This window comes from Limulus polyphemus, unplaced genomic scaffold, assembly GCF_000517525.1.
Source record: "Limulus polyphemus unplaced genomic scaffold, Limulus_polyphemus-2.1.2 Scaffold236, whole genome shotgun sequence".
In the NCBI taxonomy this organism is placed as follows: Eukaryota; Metazoa; Arthropoda; class Merostomata; order Xiphosura; family Limulidae; genus Limulus; species Limulus polyphemus.
The window spans coordinates 724536-748233 of record NW_013665846.1 but is presented as its reverse complement, the minus strand read 5'-3'; the positions used below and the strand labels follow the sequence as shown (position 1 = coordinate 748233).

Genomic DNA, 23698 nt, shown 5'->3' with positions numbered 1-23698 from the left:
GGCTATCTGCCCTAGCCGTCCCTAATTTAGCAGTGTAAGCCTAGAGGGAAGGCAGCTAGTCATCACCACCCACCGCCAGGGCTGACGTGAAGACAGCCGCTGTTAAGGATACTTTAAGGATGTTTATAGAAATACCATTAAAAGTAACTGACAGAATGTTTAAACTGTATAAGATTATATCCTTACCGATAGCAATAAATCATTCATTAGCTTGAACTATAGAAAATTATAAACCATATATTGGTGTCTCTAATGACCAACATACATATGTTGAAATGACAGAAGAGGATATGTTAAATTGCATAGACGGACCTATCAGAGTTTGTGATCCTAACTCAGGTATCTATTCAGTACCTATTGTAACTTGTAATTATGTGATATTCACAGGAATTAAAAATAGAATATCTGAACTATGTGAGAAAAAAATAATTATTCCTAAACCATTATATTTTCATAGAACTAGAACTCCAGGAACTTTGTCGGTTGTATGCCCAAAGTCAAACGTACACCAGTTTGATTATCATACTAAAAGACTTAAGTTAAACAATAGTGGTTATCTAAAATTAGCTAAAAACTGTTCAGCTCATGGTCAAGGTATTACCTTACCATCTAACTTTAGAAGTGAAACTAAGTACATAGGAACTCGACTAACGTAAAGATTCCAGAATTAGAAGAACTACTAACTACAAAGGAATTACAGTTAATTCAGAGTATAGATCTAGATACAGATGTTAAAAAGTTGATAGATATACTAGAGGACACTAAACATTTACCTCCTAGAAAGTCAGGGTTAAGTCTTAAGGATTTTCAACAGCATGTAGATGGATTACGAGCCACAGCTGGAGGACAGAGGTTAGATAATTGGAGATTATCTAACTCAGTGATGATAACCTTATGCTTAGTAGTGGTACTAGTAAGCATAACGTTGGATATCAAAAGAGATAAATTGACTTTAGTAAAGTTAATGACATTAGATGGGCTATGTAAAGCTAGAAAGAAGAAAAGAACAAAATCAAGCAATAATGATTCTGAATAATCAGACAAACTCATTCAGTTCTACTATTTCAGTAGCAGGCCCCATCTAGTCAGGATATAGCTTGATTATTTAGATGATTACAAAAATTGACTAGATATAACTAATTGGTAATGTTAGCTGATTTTTAAATGATAATATTAGGCAAAATTATTAGGCATAGAAAAGTTCGAGAAATGACATAAAGTAATAGACAATGACTGGAAGTAAGAGATAAAACGAAGTAATGACCAGTAACAACAACATCAAGAGACGAAAACAGACAGTCAGACGGTACAACGAGTCCAGAAATAAGCTATGTGGAAGTACAGAAACTTCTATCAACTGATGACAGTATTGATAGTGTGTTTGTGATTTGAATAGAGTGCGCGAATAAGTGCGCGGATTATCAAATGAACGTGTATGTGATTAAGATGAAAGGCAGAACGAGTGAAGTGACTGAATAAGACTTCACCAGGACAGATAGTAACATTTTCTTGTAATAATAGGAAACAGGGACAAGGAGCCGACATCGTCGAGGTGGAAGGTCTTAGAATCAATGGACGGTATACAATAAAGGAGTTAGCTGTTAAGGATTGCTGTTCGGGGTGGACGGATGTCTACTGCTTTAGGCCTCCTAAAGATTATTATAAGTGTTCACCATTGGCCTGAGACTCTATTTCTTTAGTCTAACTGTAAACTACCTCGAGTTAGTGACTTGTGGCTCCACTCGTCACGACAAATCCTCCAATAAATAAATTTGTTGTAACGAGTAGTTTTAATTGAAACTCCAACAATTAAGCCCACCAGGGTGCTACTCATTATAGTAGGCGTGTTATAAAAATAACAGTAAATCGCGTTATTCTAATCAAAAGGTCAGGAAAATCTTTTGAGGAGGAGGGTTTTGGTAGTTGGCTGTGTTTTCTCTCCTGAGTAATTCAGAATTAGGGACAATTATACCTGAATCCTCATGGTCTCTGATTTGGCAGTTTGGACCTCGATCCCGTAAGGTGCCGTTCAGGTTGAACATTCCATTTTCCAAATTTTCTTATAAATTATTTGTGTAAAAAATGTATACTTTAACTTTATGTTTGATTTTTTTCTATATTTGTTGTTAAATACAATGCAATACAATGGGCTATCTGTACTGTGCCCATTGCAGGTTGTTGAAACCCGATTTATAACGCTATAAACCTTCAAACTCCACTGAGCCACCGCTGATATTATATTGATGTTATTAACCCAAATACAGCAGCTGTTGTTCACCCACGCTTTATCTTGCTAGAATTTCCACACCCACTGCGAGAAGTCGCTACATCTATATGTCACGTGACCCTCAATGGCTAAAACTTTTAAGCGAATACGCCACGAGCTCAAACATTTGATGTGATTTGTGGCGACATCACATAACGAGGTGTTAGATACACAGACGAAACAGAATTTACAAACTTGATTGGTAAGCTTGTTTTTACTTTTCTTCGCCATTATTTTGATTAAAAGTTCGACATTACTTTTCTGTTGGATTGCGTGTGAAATAGTCTTATTCAAATTATTTTCTGAATGATCTTGAATTTGGTTAATTATCATGACAAAATTATTTCCGTAAACCAGAGTTATTTTGAGTCTTTATGCAATCCGTAATATATATTTGTTTTCTTTTAGAATTGTATAATAGCAGTGAGAGGTGAGTGCACCCTTCTTCCATTTACGATTGTTCGTGAGTCAAACCTAAAGGTTTTTGTGTGTGTGACGTTGGTTTGTTATGTTTTTTAAGATAAGTCCAATTAAGTTTGATTAACCACAGATATAGTGTGGAGATCTATACATACGCCTACGTACTACCTGTAGGATTAACTTTTAGATAATACTGGCGATAGCTATCTCTGTCGTAAAGCGTACCTTTCAACCTGTAGTTGTAGTGTAATACAGAACATTTTTGAAGACAAAGCATTTGTTCCCCAAATTTGATTTGATTTTACTATGTGTGTGAGATATATGTTATAATTGTTATCATGATTATATGACGTAAGCATATGAAAGGATATTTCATTTTATTGTATGATAGTTTAGAAATTTAATCTTATTTAGACTGACTTAATCCGGTCACCCGGTTGGACAGCGGTAAATGTACGGACTTACAACACTAAAATTCGAAGTTAGTTTCCACACGGTGAACACAGCAAATAACTCAATGTGGCTTTGCTCTAAAAAAAAACAACAAAGAAACGGACTTGATTCGAAACATAAGGAAGTTAAACCATCATTGTATAGTTTTAGTAGTTCTGAAACTGAAAAAAATCGTTGTAGTTTAAACCTTATTACCTCAGCTAAGTTTACACCAATTATAAAAATCTTACTTGCATATTTTCAATTTGCATTAACAGCTTGTAGCTCAGAATTCGGGTTCTGGATCTGCTTCTATCAATGTGTTTTTGCTTATTTTTTTCACTTATAATATGTTAGATATTGGACATGGATTTTGTAGCGCAAAGCAAAATATATATATAATGAATAAAGCAAATCTAAAGACTGAACTTTGGGATATACCATTTCCCTACACACTGTTTGCTATGTTACACAACGTGGATTTAAGGTGGATGACTTTTGGATTGCATAGCCCGTTTTTGTAGATTCTAAAATACATAATTGATTCTTTAAACTGCAATAAAGACTTTAAAGTTCGTCCTCTCTTGTGGCATGGGTTTTATAGCCATTCTATGTCAGCATATAACTTTCATCTTATATCTTATATGATTTAAATCATAAAACTCTGCATAACCTACTAAGTTCTCTTCCAAACATCAGTTTGTTGAATGCTTGCAGACACTCCCTCTTCATTAAATATGTGTCCCAGGAAACTCACCTATTGACAGAACAATTCACACGTTTTAGGATTCAGCTTAAGGTTTTCTCCTTAACTGGCCTGGTACTTTTCTTAGTTCATCCCAAACACTGTCAAAGGTCTTTCCATGTTTATCATGTTAATCAAGTAGATGAATACGTTCCTTGGTAGTCATTGAAATATAGCAGGTGTATTACCTAGTCGAAATGCTAACAAGACAAATTACCATAACCTCTTTCACGCAGTAAAGGTATTTTTTACGCTTCTTACTTCATCATCTTGCACCTTTCAGTATACACTTTTAAGATCCAATGTGGTAAACCTCTTTGACATCAACAAAGCATCCAAACCATACTCAATCCTTGACAATGGTAGGCATCTTTATTTATGACTTCACCATCCTTCCATCAATCCCCACAGAATCTCGTGGACCCATTCTTTTTTTATGCAAGTATAATAGGTGATGTCCAATGACTAGCACTTCTTTCTATTACTTCCTGTTATTTCATGGCTTATGTTTTAAAACTGAGAATTTTCTAGCCAACAGATGTATTGTGGCTATATGTCCTGTATCAATCTTATAAGATATCTTATTTGTCTGACTGAACTCATGAAATCCACTAGAGAATGTATCTTGGCATTCTATGAGAAACTCAGGTAATCTATGGCCTCCACAGACCTCCACAGCTCCAGTCCTACAACCCCTCTAAGTGGAATGGTAAGCTCCCTTTATGCAAATCTATGACATAAGACTTCACACATTTTGTCTGAAAGGTGACTACTTCTGATATTCTTTAAGATGAAAGTTCTACCTGTACAGCTTAACATCTTGCAATGTTTTATTCAAAATTGACTCAGATTTCATGGCTTTTTGTGTTCATGACCCTAATGATGACATCCTTATTCTTCATGTACACGATAATTCTTCCAACCACGAACACCTAGGACAAGCTGGAATGTTTGGTCCTACAATTCCACAGTCACTAAATGTAAATTTATCCCTAATAAGTTCTGATGTTATTATATTTCACTTATTGGGAGTATAATAACTGCCCTCCTTGTTGTCACTGGTGTTCCACCTCTGATGTTGTAATTTACATGTAGTGCACAAGAATTTCCTGATCATAGACTCTTAAACTATTTGAAACAAGTCGAACTTCACATCCATGTTTCCATAGGAAGTCTATGTACAATATGCACTATTATTTTGTGTCAATTATCCACATATCATTTCGAGAAAAGAAGTTTCCAATAGTGAGACTGACTTTCAAAACTTCTCTTACTGTAACTTTATATCCACTTCATGTCACTTCACATGTGGAGGCATTTTCCAACTTTCTTTACCAGAATGAATAAAACAGTTGTAGATGTACAACCAGTGTTGATCAACATGCTGCAAGGTTCCTGGTTAATGAATCTGTTAAGTTATGAACTTGTTTCTTTAAATAATGTAGGTCTGATCTCACTTGGTACAGATGGGATACTTTTTCCTGAGTTTTGTTTCTTACGTCTAGCTCATTCCTGTTTTCTGATATCTGGTTAGCTCCAGATTGTTCCCTTTATCAGTTGAGCTCTGGAACGCATCCTTGGGGCATGGTCTCCTTATTTTATTATCATCCCAAAATCTCAGCTGTAATGTTCATGTTTCCCACACTTCTGACAGTTTGCTTTGTCTAACATCCCTTGGGAGGAATTTATAATTTCATAAAGGCTTTTGTCTATAGTTTTTAGCAGTATGTCCTTGTTCTTTAATTCCTCCATTCAGAGTAAATAGTGGTCTAATTAATCCTTTAATTCATTCTAGATTTCTATCACAAAGAGTTGGTGTTTCCAAACTACTTGATTTGATGATTTAATGATTTAATTCCTGGTGCACTTAGTTATTCATCTGTTTCTTGAATTAGTTCAACTTTCATTGCTAACTAGACAGATTACTTTATTTGGTGTATACTTACTTTATTAAGCCAACTTTACACGTTCTCATCTACTATAGCATTTATGAACTAGTCACTTGACAATGAATCCATAATTTCACAATAAGCTTCTAGATAAGAAAATTGGGCAAACCTTTCCATATCTTCGCCAAATTTGAGCTGCTCAGCTACGATTTCGTCCTTTCCGCTTATTCTGCTCCAAAATTGTGCTTTGGCCAGGTAGTTAGGGCGCTCGACTCGCATTCTGAGGGTCGCGGATTCGAATCCCTGTCACACCAAACATGCTCGCCCTTTTAGCCGTGGGGGCGTTATAATGTGACGGTCAATCCCACTATTCGTTGGTAAAAGAGTAGCCCAAGAGTTGGCGGTGGGTGATGATAACTAGCTGCCTTCCCCCTAGTCTTACACTGCTAAATTAGGGACGGCTAGCGCAGATAGCCTTCGTGTAGCTTTGCGCGAAATGCAAAAACAAATTCAAAAACTATATATATATCAGATTAACGCATAGCATACACTGCTCAAGTTGAGTATGAGTCTAAAGTCGGTAATGCAATAAAATTGTATAAATAACCTTCGGTACTTCATCTTTTCTTATTTTTTTTACTGGTCAATTAACAGACGTTTTTCACGGAAATTTGAAAAGGAATACGCGTAACATAATAAACTGAGCATTCTTTAGCCCTTTACACGAACTTAATAGCTGCTGGAATCTTGTTTTGAAGGACATCCTAATACACAGGTGTTAAACTAATTCCTCTCATTTTAAGTTTTCTGATAATTTGTGCCATTTACTATGGGTTTTTTTCCGCTAGGTTTTTCACTGCTGCACACAATATTGTGTTCTATTATTACTTTGTCTAGTATTTTCTTACAAAACCTCTTTTTGTTGTGTCTCATGGTACCTTATGGTGAATAACCGATAAAATGGGAGCTTATCATGTTAAAAGTTAGGTTTAGATACCTGTGGTTGACACTGTACAGGTAGCCCATTATGTAACTTTGTGCTTATCGACAAACAAATCTCTCTCATAGCTGATTATTAGAAGATAATATATCATACAGGTATCGCAAAAAACAAAAGATTAAGATAACAAACTGGTTCAGAACATGTACACTTCTTGTTTATTTAAGAGGTATAGGTGTTATCTAGAAAAACTAGATCCAATTAAGCACTTCTTTATTTGACCAACTTTAGCAACATATTTTAGTTAACAAATCTCATCTTTGTTAAAATTGTTATCGTAAATTAGCCAAATATTTAGCTTCATCAACAATTTTGTATTGTGCTCATGTAATATAATTTCATGATAAAACACGTTTCTACTACCTGTAGTTCCAACCAGCACGTAGTCTAACACTTCAACCTTTCAGACTTCCACCACACTGTTTTACTTTTGTTGTTATAGTTACAAAAATGTGTGTGTGAAATGCAACTGTGCACCTTTATCTTGAACTGCACGCTATGCCTCGTATGTGCAAAGGCCATATTTACTTTAATGTCTGTAATGTTTCAGGTGTTTTTGCAGATGCATAATGTCTTTGAGCAAACACGGTTGCACACGCTAATCGAGAATTGTGTAGGCAACCTGGACTCTGGATAGTATAGAGTTACGTATATTCCTAGTAGTATTTTTAACGTGTTTGTAAGATCAGATTCCACAACAACAGTTGCTGGTCAATACAAATAACCACTCTGAAGGTTTGTTCTTAAAGTAACTAGGATAATGCTAGTGTTGAGGTAAAAGTAGTGAATTTATCAGGGTATTTGTTCGACTCCAGCAGTGAATTTTGAGGAAGAAAGAGAGACTATCGATGTGTTATGTTGATTTCAAATGGGATAGTTCAGTTATTTGTATTAGCAAATTTCCATTACCATCCACATGGACTTGCTGGAAAATACATTTTAGTGATGAGTTTGGCTTGGCCTGGTAATAAATTAGGGCGTTCGACTTGCTATCTGTACTTGCTAGTAGGATAGTATTCTTTTATTTTTTGTTGTTGAATTTTGTGCAAAGCTATTCGAGGGCCATTTGCGTTAAACTGCCCTAATCATAGACTAGAGGAAACTGTGAACTCTTAGAATACTCTTTACAAACAAATAGTGAGATGACCATTACGTTATATTTGATATATGTTTTTAGAATATAAAAATAAGAATTGTTTTATTTTCAAAAGAAATCTGTGTCTAGCCTTACTTATTATAGTTGAGTCAGACTTATTTAAAGTTCACATTATATTTCCTTTGCACTTCCTGTTTCGCAGTATTAGTAATTTTTGATGGATGCAGTTTTACTCGAGAATATCATAACACAAATAACCCCAAAAAATTAACTTAAATTCTCTAAAACAGAGTGTGTTTTTTTCACATTATCAGAATGAAGTTATTCATATAATAATAATAATTTTACATGACAATGCATATTTGTACATATTAACTTAAACTGAAACATAACTTTTTTAGGTCCTTTACTGCTTGATTACAATTTACAAATCTGGTTTTGCAGGTTATTATTGTTATTTTTTTATTTGACCCAACATGCCCCCAGTGGCTCAGCAGTAAGTCTGAGAGCTCACATTGTGTAGATTTCTGCTTAATAAGAAACAGAACAATTAAAATTTCCCCATGATCATGAATACAGTTGAAACCTTGATTTTTATGAACTAATTCGGATTCAAGAGTTAAAAAAACCCGGAAATTTCATAAAATTGATCATCTAAAAATATATGTACAGGATTATAAACTAGAAAAGAAAAAGCGAAATGAAATGCATAAGTTTACATACTATTCATTTCTTAATCATATCATGTTCACTGTATTAATTATAGTATACAGTATTATATATCATATTAATTATATACTCTATTAAAATTAATCATCGTTAATAATATCAAATTAATCAAAATGATAATCATCAATTTCATAAATAGTTAATTTGTTAGTATTTTACTGTGAAAGAACTTGCTATTTTTTTCAATAAGTAATCTGCAACTCTTGTTTGACATCAGATCTCCCAGTCTTTTCAAAGAAAAGAGTTGCTCTGCTCTGCTTTCTTCTTTTTCTTTAAATCACTGCAAGACGATTTCTGATGCATTTGAGACATCAGAATGTGAAGGATTGACGACTAGCTCTTCATTAACATCATTGTTTAATTCATAGCTTTAATGAACATCTGATAAATTTTTTCATCAGAAAGAATCTGAAACCCTGGATCTGTTTTGTCACTTTCAATCATACAGTGACGTCTTCCTTCTTACAATCATTGCAAATATCAATATATTTTATAGCTTGCAGCAGTCCAGGTACAGCAGATTCTGTCTTTTTAAGGGGCACATTGTCTGTACTACTGCAAAATAACAACTTCCTCTAGGCTTGTTTCACAGCAGTTTACAAAATAGTTTCACAATTCAGTAACCACGTAATCTTACGACAGTGGGTATAAATAAAAAAGGCCAATAAATTTTCCTAACAGCTTAAAAATGTTAATTTCTCACACTGCAATATATATATATATACCATAACTAACATCTCATTGTCAAGAGAGAAGACAGTGGAGTGAGACAGTGGTCGTCTGAAGACATCTTTAAACCTCCAGCCTTGGCTGCTGGGCTAGACTGTCTTATAATATTTGATACAGTTGAGAAGGTAAGAATTCACTACAAGGTATAACGCATAATAATCACTGGACAATGAATTATGCTGCAATATATGGCTCTATCAGTGATGGAAAAGCATAAATTAAATCTTACATTTGAAATTTCATTAATGTTGGTAAGACACTGAAAGAGTATAGAAGTTGAAAAACTAAAGTTTTACTATTTTATTATTTTAAAATAATGTGCATTTATTTAGGTTCATTTGGGTAACATTCTTGTGAATAGGATATGAGTAGTCATAATCTTGAATTAATCTACACATTGGGCTAGGGTTGCATAACACAGTGGCCATTTCACAAAGCTTGCAGTTGTTCGGCCATGCTTATTTATAGTCTTTCCATTGGGGTTTGTGTCAAACCTAGGTATTTGTAAAGGGGAGGTTGTTATATAGAGGTTTGTGTAGGTTAATAGAAGTTAAGCTTATGAACAAATACAAATGAAATTATCTCCGATGTGTATAAACTAAAAATATGGGATACCACACTAGGAATTTTTTGTCTGACTTTACAACATGTTATGGACCACAATTTCTCATAGAGAATGCAAATGATTTGATGAATTCTAATACTTGTGTTTTGAACATCATTGAACCTTAATACTACCGAATAAAATTTTAATTTACATTTATGTACTTTAAGCTGTTTTCTGTGGAGCTTGTTTTTAAAGTGCTTCTCTACTCCGTTCGACTTAATGGTTAAAGTAAAGCTTGTAAATCATAATCATGTAATGGAACTTGCTGAGACCTTTTGGAAGTAATGGTAATGATGAATAATCTGCTGTCAAGTTAATGACATAATCTGAAAATGTGTATCAAGGATTAAGAGAGGGTCACTCCTAAACCAAGGGCTTTCATCAGCCATGGCAAGAGTTATGTTTACATTATATACCTCTCCTTCGTACTAAGAGTTTGACAGTTGGCCTAGAAGAAACTCGGACTGGAACAACATGATAGTGATTAGCAGTCTGTACATCCCAAGACAAACTGTGGTGGTTTCTAAGGGTCTCTTGCTCATTTGTTGATTAGCCCAGGCATCATCAGGCATGGCCAAAGTCACCAGTGACAAAGAAGCATACAAAGCAGATGAATTCACTTAAGAATAGATACATTAGTGTTAATTAGATCTAATAGCATCTCATAATTATTCTATGGATTCTTGAGGCCATTAGAATACTTTCAGGCTGAAAAAGCACACTGACAGTATTTTAAGTTCATATCTAGTGGTTGGGTTGGATACAGAATATGGCAATAATGCATATCCCAATGAACCACAATATTCTGTACATTATTTTACCAAAGGAAACTTCATTTGTTCAGATACACATGTCTCTGGGCATTTAGTGGATAATAAGAACTTTCTTTGAGCTCTAATAGTGACTCTGTTAAGTACATTTAGCGGGCACTGGTAGTAGGAACCTGCCAGCACCATTATAAATTATGCTGATATAAAGCAGGTTAACTTGTCAGTGTTTAATTGGATGGTAACAAAATATTTAGACTATTACCTAAAATGTATCAGAAAGTTTGTTACTTGGATGAGCGCAGAGACAATTAGTGTAAAGACTGATACTGAGTATCAATGATTTGGTACTTGATGCTAACAGTATTTGGATGAACCAAGTGTTCAATAAGGTTGAGTTCAAAGCTGGAAGGTACATAACACTCCTGCAATATAATAAGATAGCATGGAAAGCACTTCCTGAGCTTGTCATCGGTTGACTGCAATGAGAACAGCATGTATCTCATGCATATTTTTTCTTTGATGGAGGCTATTTCTATTATAACAATTTTAGATGGTCACACTGAAGTGGATACTGGAACAGTCCAAATTTTAATTCTACCCTGAAACAACCTCAAGTGTTTGTGATGGTCCACATTTCATATATGCTGCAATATGCTATAATGCATCCGTCATGGTTTCCTAAGTCAGCAGAGCTTCACAGGCCTAGTTATCACTACTATACCATCTGTGCACCAGAAGTGCCCCTCAACAAGACATACAGAGTTTGACTGGTTGGATCACTTTTTTAACTGTTTCACACTTTTTAATTGTTTATTTCCTGTCTCGAGACAGAAGCAGCAGATCTATATTCCATTCTGGAGCCTATACTGCATTTGGCAAATATCATGCACCCAACATTATGGTGACTGGTTCAAAAAAAACCATGAACTTAAAATCTCAAGTTGTGTGTTCGTGATGATACTCAGTCATTAGATTGAGTTTGTAGTGGATACTGAAGAACATATAATACGTTACTCAACTTTTCCATAAAAACACTCCCAGTGATGCCACTACCCTAGCCAGTTAATACAGACTCCATATGGCACTTGGAGTCAAACTAAATGTCAGTGAAACCGTGCATCTTAGATTTCAACATGGTATTATTGTTTGCTGAACAAAGCTACTCATTTCAGATCTTCTTAAGGCATTGATACAAAATGTATATACGGCTTCAGAAACATTCAATCGGTTTTGCTTACTAAACAGTTGAATAGCAGTTATGTGGAAAATACACCCATTGCCAACCAACTTGGGCAAATAACAGTGGACTGCATATGTGCATGTCGAGAGGGAAGTAATATCATCTATTAACATGTAAGTGGTGTTGCATGATTTAATACAGTGCCACTAACTACCTTTGGTTATAGAAATGGTGTGCAAAATATAATTTTCTGCCATAAATTGAGCCATATTTGTTTGAATAGTTATATTCTGGTGCTGGTCTATAATTATGGGCATTTGACTATTTAGATTTAAAAAGGAATGGTCATCAGCAAGGTAACTCAAACATAAATGATTCAGACCAGTCATATATTATCAAGGCTCAGGCTTTTTAGTGTGACAATAATAGTACAGGCCTCTGTTGTCTACATGTAGTGAATTTCAAAAGTAAAACCCGTGGCATCTCCTGGTTATGCTGGAATGACTTGGATGTGTATGGCTTTGATGCTGCAGAAATTGTCCAATGGAGACGAATCAAGTGATTAACGCTATCACAATACTAATGATGATAGGTTAAGGTAGTGGGTTCCAACAATGAACCCAGCATTTGATGAGGGTAGCAAAATGTCCCCCTTGCCTCCAAAGACATCTCTGTCATTGAACGTTCTATCTCGATGTCCTTTAGGGAGTGCATAGTGTTGCCTGTAAGACAGTCGATTTCCAGACTTGTATTCGAGTCAATGAAGACTCTCATATTGTGACTATTTCTGCTTTGCTTCTAAGACTTGGTTCTTAAACTTCAGGATTAAAAATGTATGTGTAAATGATAATTTCAGAGAATTACTTAAATTACGGGAATATCAAACTTTTTATTTATATACAAGTGAAATAAAAACGAATAGGTCTTATAACTATCATCATTATTTTACATGTAGTTTTCATTACTTTTTGTTATTTTGATTACTTTTCTTTGACATTTGCGATATAAATATTGGAACTAAAAGTATTTTACTCTATTTCAGCAAAACCACCTCGGGTGCTTATAACGCTAAAAATTGGGCTTCGATATCTTTGGTGGACCGAGTACAGATAGCCCATCGTGTAGCTTTGTACTTAAGTAAAAACAAAGAAAAATAAACATATTTCAGCAAAATATACATAGTAAGAATTTCGTCACTCAAGAATCTAGCCGCTCGGTGGTTTAGCGGTAAGTCCGTGGGCTTATAACACTAAAAATTATGTTTCGATACCCGTGATAGGCATAACACAGATAGCCCATTGTATAACTTTGTGTTTAACAACAAACAAACAAAAGCCAAAAATGTATTATCGTTTAAATAAGGACTTCAGTGAAATTATGATACAGAATTTTTAAGTAAACAGTGTAACTTTATTTCTGTATTCAGTTGTACGTGAGTTTCGGAGAAATTGTTTGCATTATGTTTATTTTTCGTCATGAACAGTTGTTTCATTATTTTTTTTTTCATAACAGAGTTTTATTGTTATTGTCTATCTAAAAAAAATCATTATAATCGAGTAACTTAATTCCAGTCATTTTGGAATCAGATGCTCAGGAGCTCAGATCGGAAAGTTCATGGACTCCATAATGTTGCTGCTAAAACATTCGGCATTTTCAGCTGTGGGTGTATTATAGAAGTGACAGTCAGTAACGTTATTCGATTCAAAGTCAGTCATAGGCTTTGTGGTGGCGGGTGCTTCTCACTGATTGCTTTCATTCTGATTAGTAATTCAAAATCAATCACGACCAAACCTGACACAATTTCCCTTAAAAACATATATTTACCAAAAACACACTAAATAACTCTGACGGTATAACTTTAGAGGAGTACGGCATCTAAGATAAATTACTACGGCATATTTTACTGTTAGGTGTGGAGTTAAGTAACAGGACATTATACTTTAGCCAAATGTTTTTGAAGATATAAAGTAATAAATTAAATTATTACTTGAATTGTGAAAAAGGACTACAATATTGGTTCAGTAATTAATGTAGATATAATACGTTTACGCTTGATACAAAGAACACAGTATGTTAAACATTCTATGAGGTGTGTCTAGCATGACTACAATTTTAACTAGTCTTTGTTACTTAAAACATGGGGAGCAAGCAACAGGAGGCAATAAATATAAGTTAAATCTTCTGTAAAAGTTTAAATGTAAACCGATAACCTCGCGAAAGTTCTATAGAAATAAAAAGATTTAGAGCTTAGATGATCTCATCATGTATTTGTTTGTTTGTAGTTTAGCGCAAAGCTACATAATGGGCTATCTGTGTTGTGCCCATAATGGGTATCATTATCAGCATTATAAGTCCGCAGACTTAGTGCTGTGCCACTGGAGGGCTATCATTACGTATAGCAAAATATTTTAACTGCAAATACTTAAGCCACTTTTAAGACCTTGAGGTACACAAGGAATTTGGCCATAGTTTATAAGGTTTTAGCTTAATTTGAGAGTGACTCAGGTATCAAAAAGAAGCTGACAATTTAGATATATCGCGAGCGAAGACGACGTTTCCTATGGTAAATGTGTTCTCGTGTGACTGAACAGCCCAATTCGAGATTTACATTGTTTGGAACACCTCTAGCAAATAGTGCTCAGAGGAAGACGTTGTCGCAAAGAAGGTTTAGATTCTTTCTCTTTCCTTTTTTTGTCGCTTATGCTTCTCGTTTTCCCGTCGATCACTTTCGAATGTTTATGCCGCATGATGGATTAGACGACGCCAATGGGAACGATCAGACGCATCCTCCTTCCATGTATTGAGGTTGATGGATACTTTTTTGGAGGTTAGATTTCGGGTTATCCTTCCATCTTTTTGCTTGTCCATCCCAAGAACGAGTGCTGTGACGAACTTCTGAGAAGAGGACTTGAGGAGGAAGGCATACGGAGACAGTGACCGGCCCAACGAAGTTGATCTTTTATCAGCCGGACTTAAATGCCTTCGAGGACGCTGATGCTGGTTCTTCTGTCCTCCCATTTAATTCCAAGGATTCGACGGATGCATCTCTGATGGAATCCCACAAGGGATTTAATGTGTCTTATGTACACTGTCCATGTTTCGCTGCTATGTAGGAGAACAGTGATGACCACTGCATTGTAAACCATCAACTTGGTTTTCTTTCTCAGATCTTTGTTGCCTAATACGCTTTGTCTCAGTCTGTAAAAAAGCATTTCCAACATAGCTTATTCTGCTTTAAACTTTCTTGTCAATGGTGACTATGTTGTTGAAAAGTACATACAGCTTGGAATAAATATGTCTCACTGTACGCTGACAAGTGTAAAATATACAGCTCAAGATACAGGAATTCAATAATAAGCACAGAAATGGGAAAAAAACACAATAAGTTATGCACTGTGAAATTTTGAAAAGCTAGTGCAACCGGCACTGTAACAGAGATGTACTTCACAAACTGTACACACATTGACGGTTCTGCTTTCTGTTTTTTTTTTCTTGGGACATTGTACACAACGTTTCATTGTAGCAACTTTGACCACACAATGTTAAGGGGTTCATGGGTGAATGTTCTGTTGCAAACTTCTAGAGGTTTATAAGACAATAGATAGACTTATTTGCCTGCTAGAGAAATCTCGTATGAGAGCTTTGGCGATACTTCATTAAGGTCATAGGTGTAGAAGATGGAGACTTGCCTTCTGTCATCTGCTTGAACAGTTGCAATACGTGGAGTAAGTGTTGTTTGCCTTAATATCAATGAGATAAAAAAGTCACATAGTAGTCACTGATCCTAGATCATCTGTCAACCCAAACTTACGCTTTTTTGGTCCTTCAGATCAACACTTCATACTGCATGATTGTACACATGGATTGCCATTGGGAATGTACAACTATCTTCACTGAAGAACTCGAAGTTCACTTCTTTAAGGTAAAGGTTGGTGTAAGAGACAAAGTTTTCCAGTAAACAGACAAACTTGTTATCTATCGTTTTTGTGCAAGAAATTCCATTCAGCTTAACGACTGAATGTCTTCGTTTTCCATCGGCTGACCATCAGATAAACCTTTCGGCGTATATATATTATGTTTGCTCTAACTGTCCCACGTGCCTAGATGTTTCTTTGCTCAAATGTGTATTGAAGGAAGTAAAAAGAGAATGACTGAAGGAAGAAAAACAAGAAAAGGAAAGGAGAGACTGCAAATAGAGAGAATAAGAGCACAAATCGAGATTGCCAAGCTCACCCAACATAAAGAGGAAAACCCAAGAATGACAATGGGGTCAGGGCTAGCCAACCAAGTTGGGATGTGAAGAAGCTGTAAAAGTAGAATTAGCATCCCAGACACGAGAGTGATTTCGTTAGCTGAGTAATCAAGCCACATTTCTACTTCACATTTCCAGTATATAAAAACTACAGACGCATAAATCTTGTTGGTTAGGTCATACTGTTCCCCCTTGAACAAACACCTACCTAGATGAAGAAAATCATGCCAGCTGCAAGAGAGATTAGTAGCTTAACAAAAGTGCACCACAAAACTGGTTTCTGATAACATACGAATATTTTTTCATAGTGATTTGTTGTATTTACTTGCTGTCAATAATCTCCAAAAACGTTTGAACTCCAACAATCCAACTTTGTCGAAATCTCTCGGTCTTCGCGATCAATTGAAACAAAAGAAATCGCACTGTTTCCATGTATTTTTGTTTGTTTTGTGTTGTTTTTTGTACGCAAAGTAGATCGAACCGTTCATTAAATTTTAAATCTTGTCTCATGCACCTCATACCAAAAATAAGAAAGCACTATTTCCATTTGTGGGACATATGCTCCTTGTAGAGGTTAACCACAGAAAATGTCTCAATTTACAAAAACTGTAATATAAGTTAAGCTACAGCTAAATTAATAGATATTACAATAATAGCACACTTTTTTCCCAACAAAATTATGAAAATGGAAGAAATGTCTCAGAATACACCGACGTATAGGTAATATTCAAATATTTTGCTTCATATATTTCATGTTTATTTTGCAGAATTTGAAAAGAAGGAAAAATTATTACAGCTTTTAAATAATAAAAATAAATATAGATTCCATATTATTTTAGCATATTTAAATACTGTTTTCATCAAATCCAAGGTAATATTGTGAAGTGTATTTTATTAAATACTTTTTTCATTTTTGCATTAAAATATCTCCATGTCAACATACAGATAGAACAATGAATTCTCAAGTTCTGTAAAGAGAATGTAGTTGATTTCAGATTAAGATAAAATGATTACTTGTGAAACAGGATCAAAGAACGAGAATTGTTTGTTTGTTGTAGCAAGCGCACGTGTAGCCGTTGAAGGTCATCTTACCCTTCATTTTTTGTTCAGCCTAAACATGACGTCAGCGGAATAACACAATACTTCTTCAGTTTAACTATGTACATACCATCCTCAAGGTAGGGCGAAATATAAGTTATGCATTTTGTAACATAGAACATCTGTCACATATTTTTTGCACTTTAAAAAAAATCCATTTAATCTGGGGTAAAATATTGAGAAAGTTAGATGCCACGTTAGTCGCGTAATATTACAGCTCTTTGTGATGGTACACACACTACTAGTGTATAAAATTACACAACTTTTATTGTGTGGCGGAGTTACACAGTCTTCATGTAACTTGTGTAAATATTTATGGCAGATAGCTGTGCACGTGTGTAGTGTGCGCGTGATAATACAGACAGTGGTGTAATTTATACAAAATACTTTTTATTACACTGCTTCACACATAAAACTATGTTTTGATGGGTTTTTTTTGTAAGAAACACCTCGAGAGGAAAAACCAGTACGAGAAATTATATATACTGTATATATATATATATATATATATATATATATATTTCTGTCTAAAAATTCCAACTTAAATGTTAAACCACTTACTTGGTAATAATGCCGACAGATCACTCACTGTACTGCCATTTTTACAAGGCCTGATACTAGCTATTTTTGCAGCCATGGGCAAGTTTTCAACTCTCTATTCCCCTCACATTTTCCTTTCATTTATGTCTAAAAGCTATAGGACTATAAATGGAATCAGACATGTGATTATCTTTATACATGACAACTAGAGGAAATGGTACAGTAAAAGTTAACGCGTTATAAACTTTATAATTACAGAAATTGCTTTATTCTTGTTTTTATTGAGTGAAATCATACACTGCTTACATTTAGCCCCAATATTATGCAATTTCAGGCTCGATCAAAATTGTAAGCAGTCCAACCAGTCTTGTTTGTGTAATGGTTGATTTCAGATGGGTTGTTTTTTTTAAGCCAATTTGGAAAGTTTTTTTTTTTTGGAATTTCGTGAAAGGCTTCAAAAGGGCTATCTGCGCTAGCCGTCCCTAATTTATGAGCGATAGACTAGAATGAAAGCAGCTATTCATCACCACCCACCGCCAACTCTTTTAACAACGAATAGTGGAATTTGCTATAACTTTATAACGCCCCCACAGCTGGAAGGGCGAGAATGTTCGGTGTGATGGCGATTCGAACCCGCGACCTGCAGATTGCAAGTCGAGCGCCCTAATCACCAGGCCATGCCAACCATCAGTTTCGAAAAGCTTCTTCTTCTTTCGTTCGTAAAGGTGATATGCAAAATTTTCATTGCGACAAAGTTGTTGGGAAATAAAGATGCCAATCCATTTTGCACATGTATTCTTTTGCAGATGTATTCCAATACATTATACACTTTTTGAAGTAATTTTAGTCACTCTTCACAAAAACGCATACAAACTGTTACTCAGCTCTCTTACACTGACAACAAATGTTTCTCATGCGATAAGCCCTTTTAGAGTTCCATACAATGGTTCAGCTAGTCTTTTGAGTTCATTTTAAAAACAGTCAGCATCGAAATACAGGAAAACGAACAATAAACTGTTGTTCCTGAAAACTCTTCCATGGATCCAATGACTGCTTAGAACTTGAAGTAAGCTGCCCTTGAAGCTTTGCTGTGGATCAAGGATAGGTATAACACAACTTTGTGTGAAAACTGCCTTCTTTTTTTTATGAGCGTATGTGCTCTTCTTGTTAACAAAGTTCCAACGATTTCCGTTTATTCTGCAAGCTTTCGTACATTGATGAAATATTTTTTGTAATTTCATAATACCTAGAGACGAAACTTGTTAAGATCACTTGCTGGTGAGGTTGACTTCATATGCAAATTGTAATATACCATAAGATTAGCAGCATGTTTTAAGCATATTATTTTGACAGTGCTAGCTTATGCTTTACATTACAATTTTTTTTTATTAGCTCCTATGGAAATGTTGTCTTTTGCGATAATGACCAAAGCACTATATATATCTCTCCAAGGTGGTATCAAAGTGAATAAACAGTATGAAATATATTTTCCTATCCCACCCCTTCAATGGTTCACTATTTTAACATCACGTATCACTTAGTAGCTTCACAATTAACTTGAAATAATATTGGAAAAATACTTACCAACAATGATATGAAGTAGAAAAGTAGATGCATAATGTTTGAATCAAATGAAAGAATAATGCTGTTTCGGTGCACAATTCAGTATGAGATTAATAAAATATGCATTGCACAGCACAGAAAACAAACAAACATAAAAACAAATTCTTGAACTTAAGTCGCGGGTTCGAATCCCCGTCCCTTTCAGCCGTTGGGGCGTTATAATGTGATGGTCAATCCAACTATTCGTTGGTAAAAGAGTAGCCCAAGAGTTGGCAGTGGGTGGTGATGACTAGCTGCTTTCCCTCTAATCTCTCACTGCTAAATTAGGGACGGCTAGCACAGATAGACCTCGTGTAGCTTTGCGCGAAATTCAAACCAAACCAATCCAACGATCTATTTTCATAGTTTAAATCAGTAACTTACACCAAGAATATAAGCACTGAACCTGAAAATATGGTAAATATGCTATTTAACAAAAAATGCTAATGATTTTTCATTTGTTAATTTCCTTTTAATCAAAAATATAGAAATGTTTGTAATTAAGCACAAAGCTGAACAATGGACTACTTGTGCTCTGCCCACCAAGGGTATCGAAACCCGGTTTATATCAATGTACAGAAATTACACTAACTCTGTTTTCTATGAAGCCACTGAGCCAAAACCACCAAGAAATGTGTCTTGTACATTTCTTACCAAATAAGAGTGAAAGCCAAGAGATCAGTTATTTACTAATGCCAATGTCACGGGTGTATCCTTTATTACTAAACACAGACCTTATATACAGATTTAGACCACTGTCTAATCAAGCTTAAAAACGGTTCTTTCCTATTGTTACGTATCTGCTCGTTTGTTATTTTCCGGTATAAATTCTTTCCGAGGAACTTCAGCGATACAAGTCCTTTCTTGATTAAAACTAGTTTATTTTTTCTTGATACGACTTTTTAGTACACAGAATTTCCACAGTCAGTTTAAACTTAACAACCTTTACAACACACGCTATAAATCACTGTGATCCACACACTTTATTTACAGTGCCTACTGTTTGCTTGACTCAATTATCTCTATCTTCAATCTATCTATATCTCTTCAATCGCACTGGTTGTTTCTCGCCAGGCTTATATACTAAAAAAGAGGGCGCCTCGAACAAACTCGGGCATGATCCTTCTAGAAACTCCAGCGCGCAAGCTTCCAGCGTCGCGTGACTTCCGCTGTCGTAACACTATTATAGTCAAACAATCAAATATTAATAACTTTTTAGTATTACCTAATTCACATGCATTTGGGTGAGGAGATGCAAGGAGGATAACGGCGGGCTATTGTATCCAAAGGAACAACAGAAGAAGATATTCAAATTAAAGTCAGCGGCTTTAACTTTCCCACCGCAAATCTAACTAGAAGGGTTAAACAAGAGGGAGCATAATAGTCAATCTAATGGTAACAGGACCGAAAAGTGAGCGCATGAGCAGCGAATAACTTTGGTCAAAACTAAAGAAAATAGATTGTTCAGAAACTATAGAAAAACTTCAAAGCAAGAGGACTTTCACTACACCGTAATAAATTCACCACTCATACACTTAACCAGCCTTAATTTTTACCTATAATCCTGCTACCTGGTGATATTATTTCCTTTACATTAAACTCTTTTGTCTTTGTACTTATATATAAATTCTGTATCACTTATTTAGAGTTCAAATCACGTATGTTTTACCATAAATATATTACTTTATTATGATTATAAATTGTTGTTTGCCAATTTATTGTTACCCAGTGTATTTATACATAAAAATAAAAAATTCTATAGTATCCTATTAAAAAATGAATATTTAGGGATATTACAATTAAGTAAGGATAAAAACGTCTGAAGAAATTTAACACAATCGTTCGAGCAATAAAATATCAGAATAAGCGTATACGTTTCTCCAAGTCAGCTGGTGACAACTATATGTGAAAGGGACATTTTTCATTGGTTGATAAACATCCAACTGTAACACTGGTACTGTATCGTTGAGCGAGAAAAGGTCTTGAGGAGAGTAAACTGCGAGTAATTTGTTGTGATTGTATGAAATGTGTTTGTTTCATCATGGGAATATTCAAAGAACATAAGTATCTTTAGTTATGTAAAGTTTGTTCCGAATTTTAGTGGCCAAAACTAAGACTCGGAGCAAGAAATTCTTACATCGAGATCTAACTTGCAAGTTGCCTGAAATATGTGCCATTGAATACATAATTACAAACTGTTGCGTAAGTATTATTAGTATTATAACATAATATAACTTATGAGACATACTCTGCTTGTCAAATCCTATCCCGTCCTTGTTTTCGGTGAAGTTTTTAATTTTTTTCTAAATTTCTTCATTTACCATTTTACTTTCAAAGAAATGTTTAGTAAGTATTATTAAAAGTAATGGTAATATTGGTAATGGTATTACTAGTTATAGTTATATCACATTAACTATGCAACTTGTGTAGGCAAACCTATAAAGTATTTAAGTTTTTAACTTCACTTTATCTTTTAAGTTTAAGTACTGTATCATTGTTTTGCTTATGTAATAATTGCCCTGTAACATTTGGACATTTAGCAAAATGAAATGTACAAATTTATATTTAACTGTCTATTTAAATTATATATTTTAATTGAATACAACAGGAATTTCAAAAAACTACAAAAAATAAAATGAATGTATAGTTGATAATCTATGGTGTCAGTACTATTACTAATATTAGTACAAATGTTAACTTTAAATGAGACAGATAAGAAGTTTAATTTTACTTATTAATTTATGAATGAAGTAAATGGAATTTTCATTACTGTTTTTGCTCTAATCAGTTAAATGTAAAAGAGAACCAGAAACTGAATTTTTTAACAGATGTGTAGTTAGATTTAAATAAAGGTGTGTGTGTGTGTGTGTTTATAGCAAAGCCACATCAGGCTATCTGTTGTGTCCACTGAGGCCATGAGGGGAATCAGAGCCCTGATATTAGCATTGTAAATCCATAGATTTATTGCTGTCCCACTGAGGGACTAAATTAGTAAATAGTGTAAAGTGCCTACAACTGGACTTCTACAATTTTAACTGAATTGTTTTAAAATAAATTTAACATAAGATAAACACAGTAAACATCATCATAAGATAGCACTTATCTTAACAGAAACCAGTGGCATAGCAAGGGTTCTCAGCACGTGGGGGCAAAGACACTTTTGGCACCCCCCACCTCTGAAATGTTTTGATTATTTGTTTTGTGACTCATTACCCAATTAATGACAATAACATAAAGAATTAATTACTGCCTTACATGGGCCTAAAATAAAGTCACAATATAACATCTCACTATATCACAACTGTAAACCTGGAATCAATGAAGTATAGCCTACTAGGTGAACTTGCATAATTTGTAAACCATTTTGATATTTTTGTCATCCAGTATTGTTCAAAGTCACATAGCTAGAGTAATATATCAAGCATGCAGAATAAATTTCTGTTGTATCCCTAGTTTTGAAACTTATGTTTTATATGAGAAGCCAGTCACTTGTGGTGTACATGGATTATAAAACAGATTGATAAAATACTATTTAAGTTTACAAATAACAAATTTTATTAGTTTACAAAACTGTAAATATACTTAACTAGATTTTGTACAGGTAGCATTCTGCTATTCATGGTTACATTATATGAACTTTTCGTGCTTTTGCTGCTGCAAATGCATCAATTAAACGATCAAAATTTAAGGTATTAAGTATGTTTTTTTAATACTTAATATTGCCAAGCTACTAAGTCGTTCTTGAGTCATTGAGGTTCTCAAGTATGTAAGAATTAATTTAAGCTTGCTGAAGGACCTTTCACAACTAGCAATAGAAACCTCAATTGTTAACAAAATCTGCAATGCGATTCTTAAATTTGGGAAACCATCTTCACCATATGAAATTATAAATGTTAGCAAATCAGTTGCAACAACTGGTTCAGGAAAATTGGTCTGTGTTCTTTTACTTATCAACATTCTACAGTCTTTAATTTCTCTGTACAATTCTGGCCCATCAACATCACCTGGATAGCTCTTTGCTAAGTCAGAACATTTTTCTTGCAATTTTCTGTCCTCGAAATCCAGAAACAATATTTTGCACACCTAAAAGAAATCCAAATCTAGTAAGCGAGAAAATCTTCCTGTTATTTCTGTAATCAAGCAATCAATAACATCCTTCATGATGTGATAAATTTCCTGTTCAGCAGTCAATCCAGCATCAGCTGTATTTTCACCTGTCATTTGTTTACAACATATTTTTCTTCTTTCAATAGTCAATCACCATGTTTCACATTGATTCTTGCCCACTTTAAGTGCTTCTAGACAGGACTTTTCATGTGATTCCATCAGTTTCTCATTTAAAG

General features: G+C 34.6%; 2 protein-coding genes across 3 annotated transcripts in view; one reads left to right on the top strand and one right to left on the bottom strand.

The window, feature by feature from the left end:
- LOC111085101 overlaps positions 1-17899 on the bottom strand; it is a 59369-nt gene extending 41470 nt beyond the window's left edge. The window contains exon 1 of the mRNA XM_022382274.1: positions 17775-17899. Coding sequence (XP_022237982.1) covers positions 17775-17850 — 76 coding nt within the window. The 5' untranslated portion in view covers positions 17851-17899. The remainder of the gene's footprint in view (positions 1-17774) is intronic.
- Positions 2397-23698, top strand: part of LOC106478639 — a 58651-nt gene continuing 37349 nt past the window's right edge. Inside the window, exon 1 of one of the 2 annotated variants that reach the window (XM_013939197.2) lies at positions 2397-2468. The gene's annotated coding sequence lies outside the window, so the exon portion shown is untranslated. Of the gene's footprint in view, positions 2469-21291; positions 21558-23698 lie in introns of those variants that run through there. The other variant, XM_013939196.2, reaches the window with a different exon arrangement.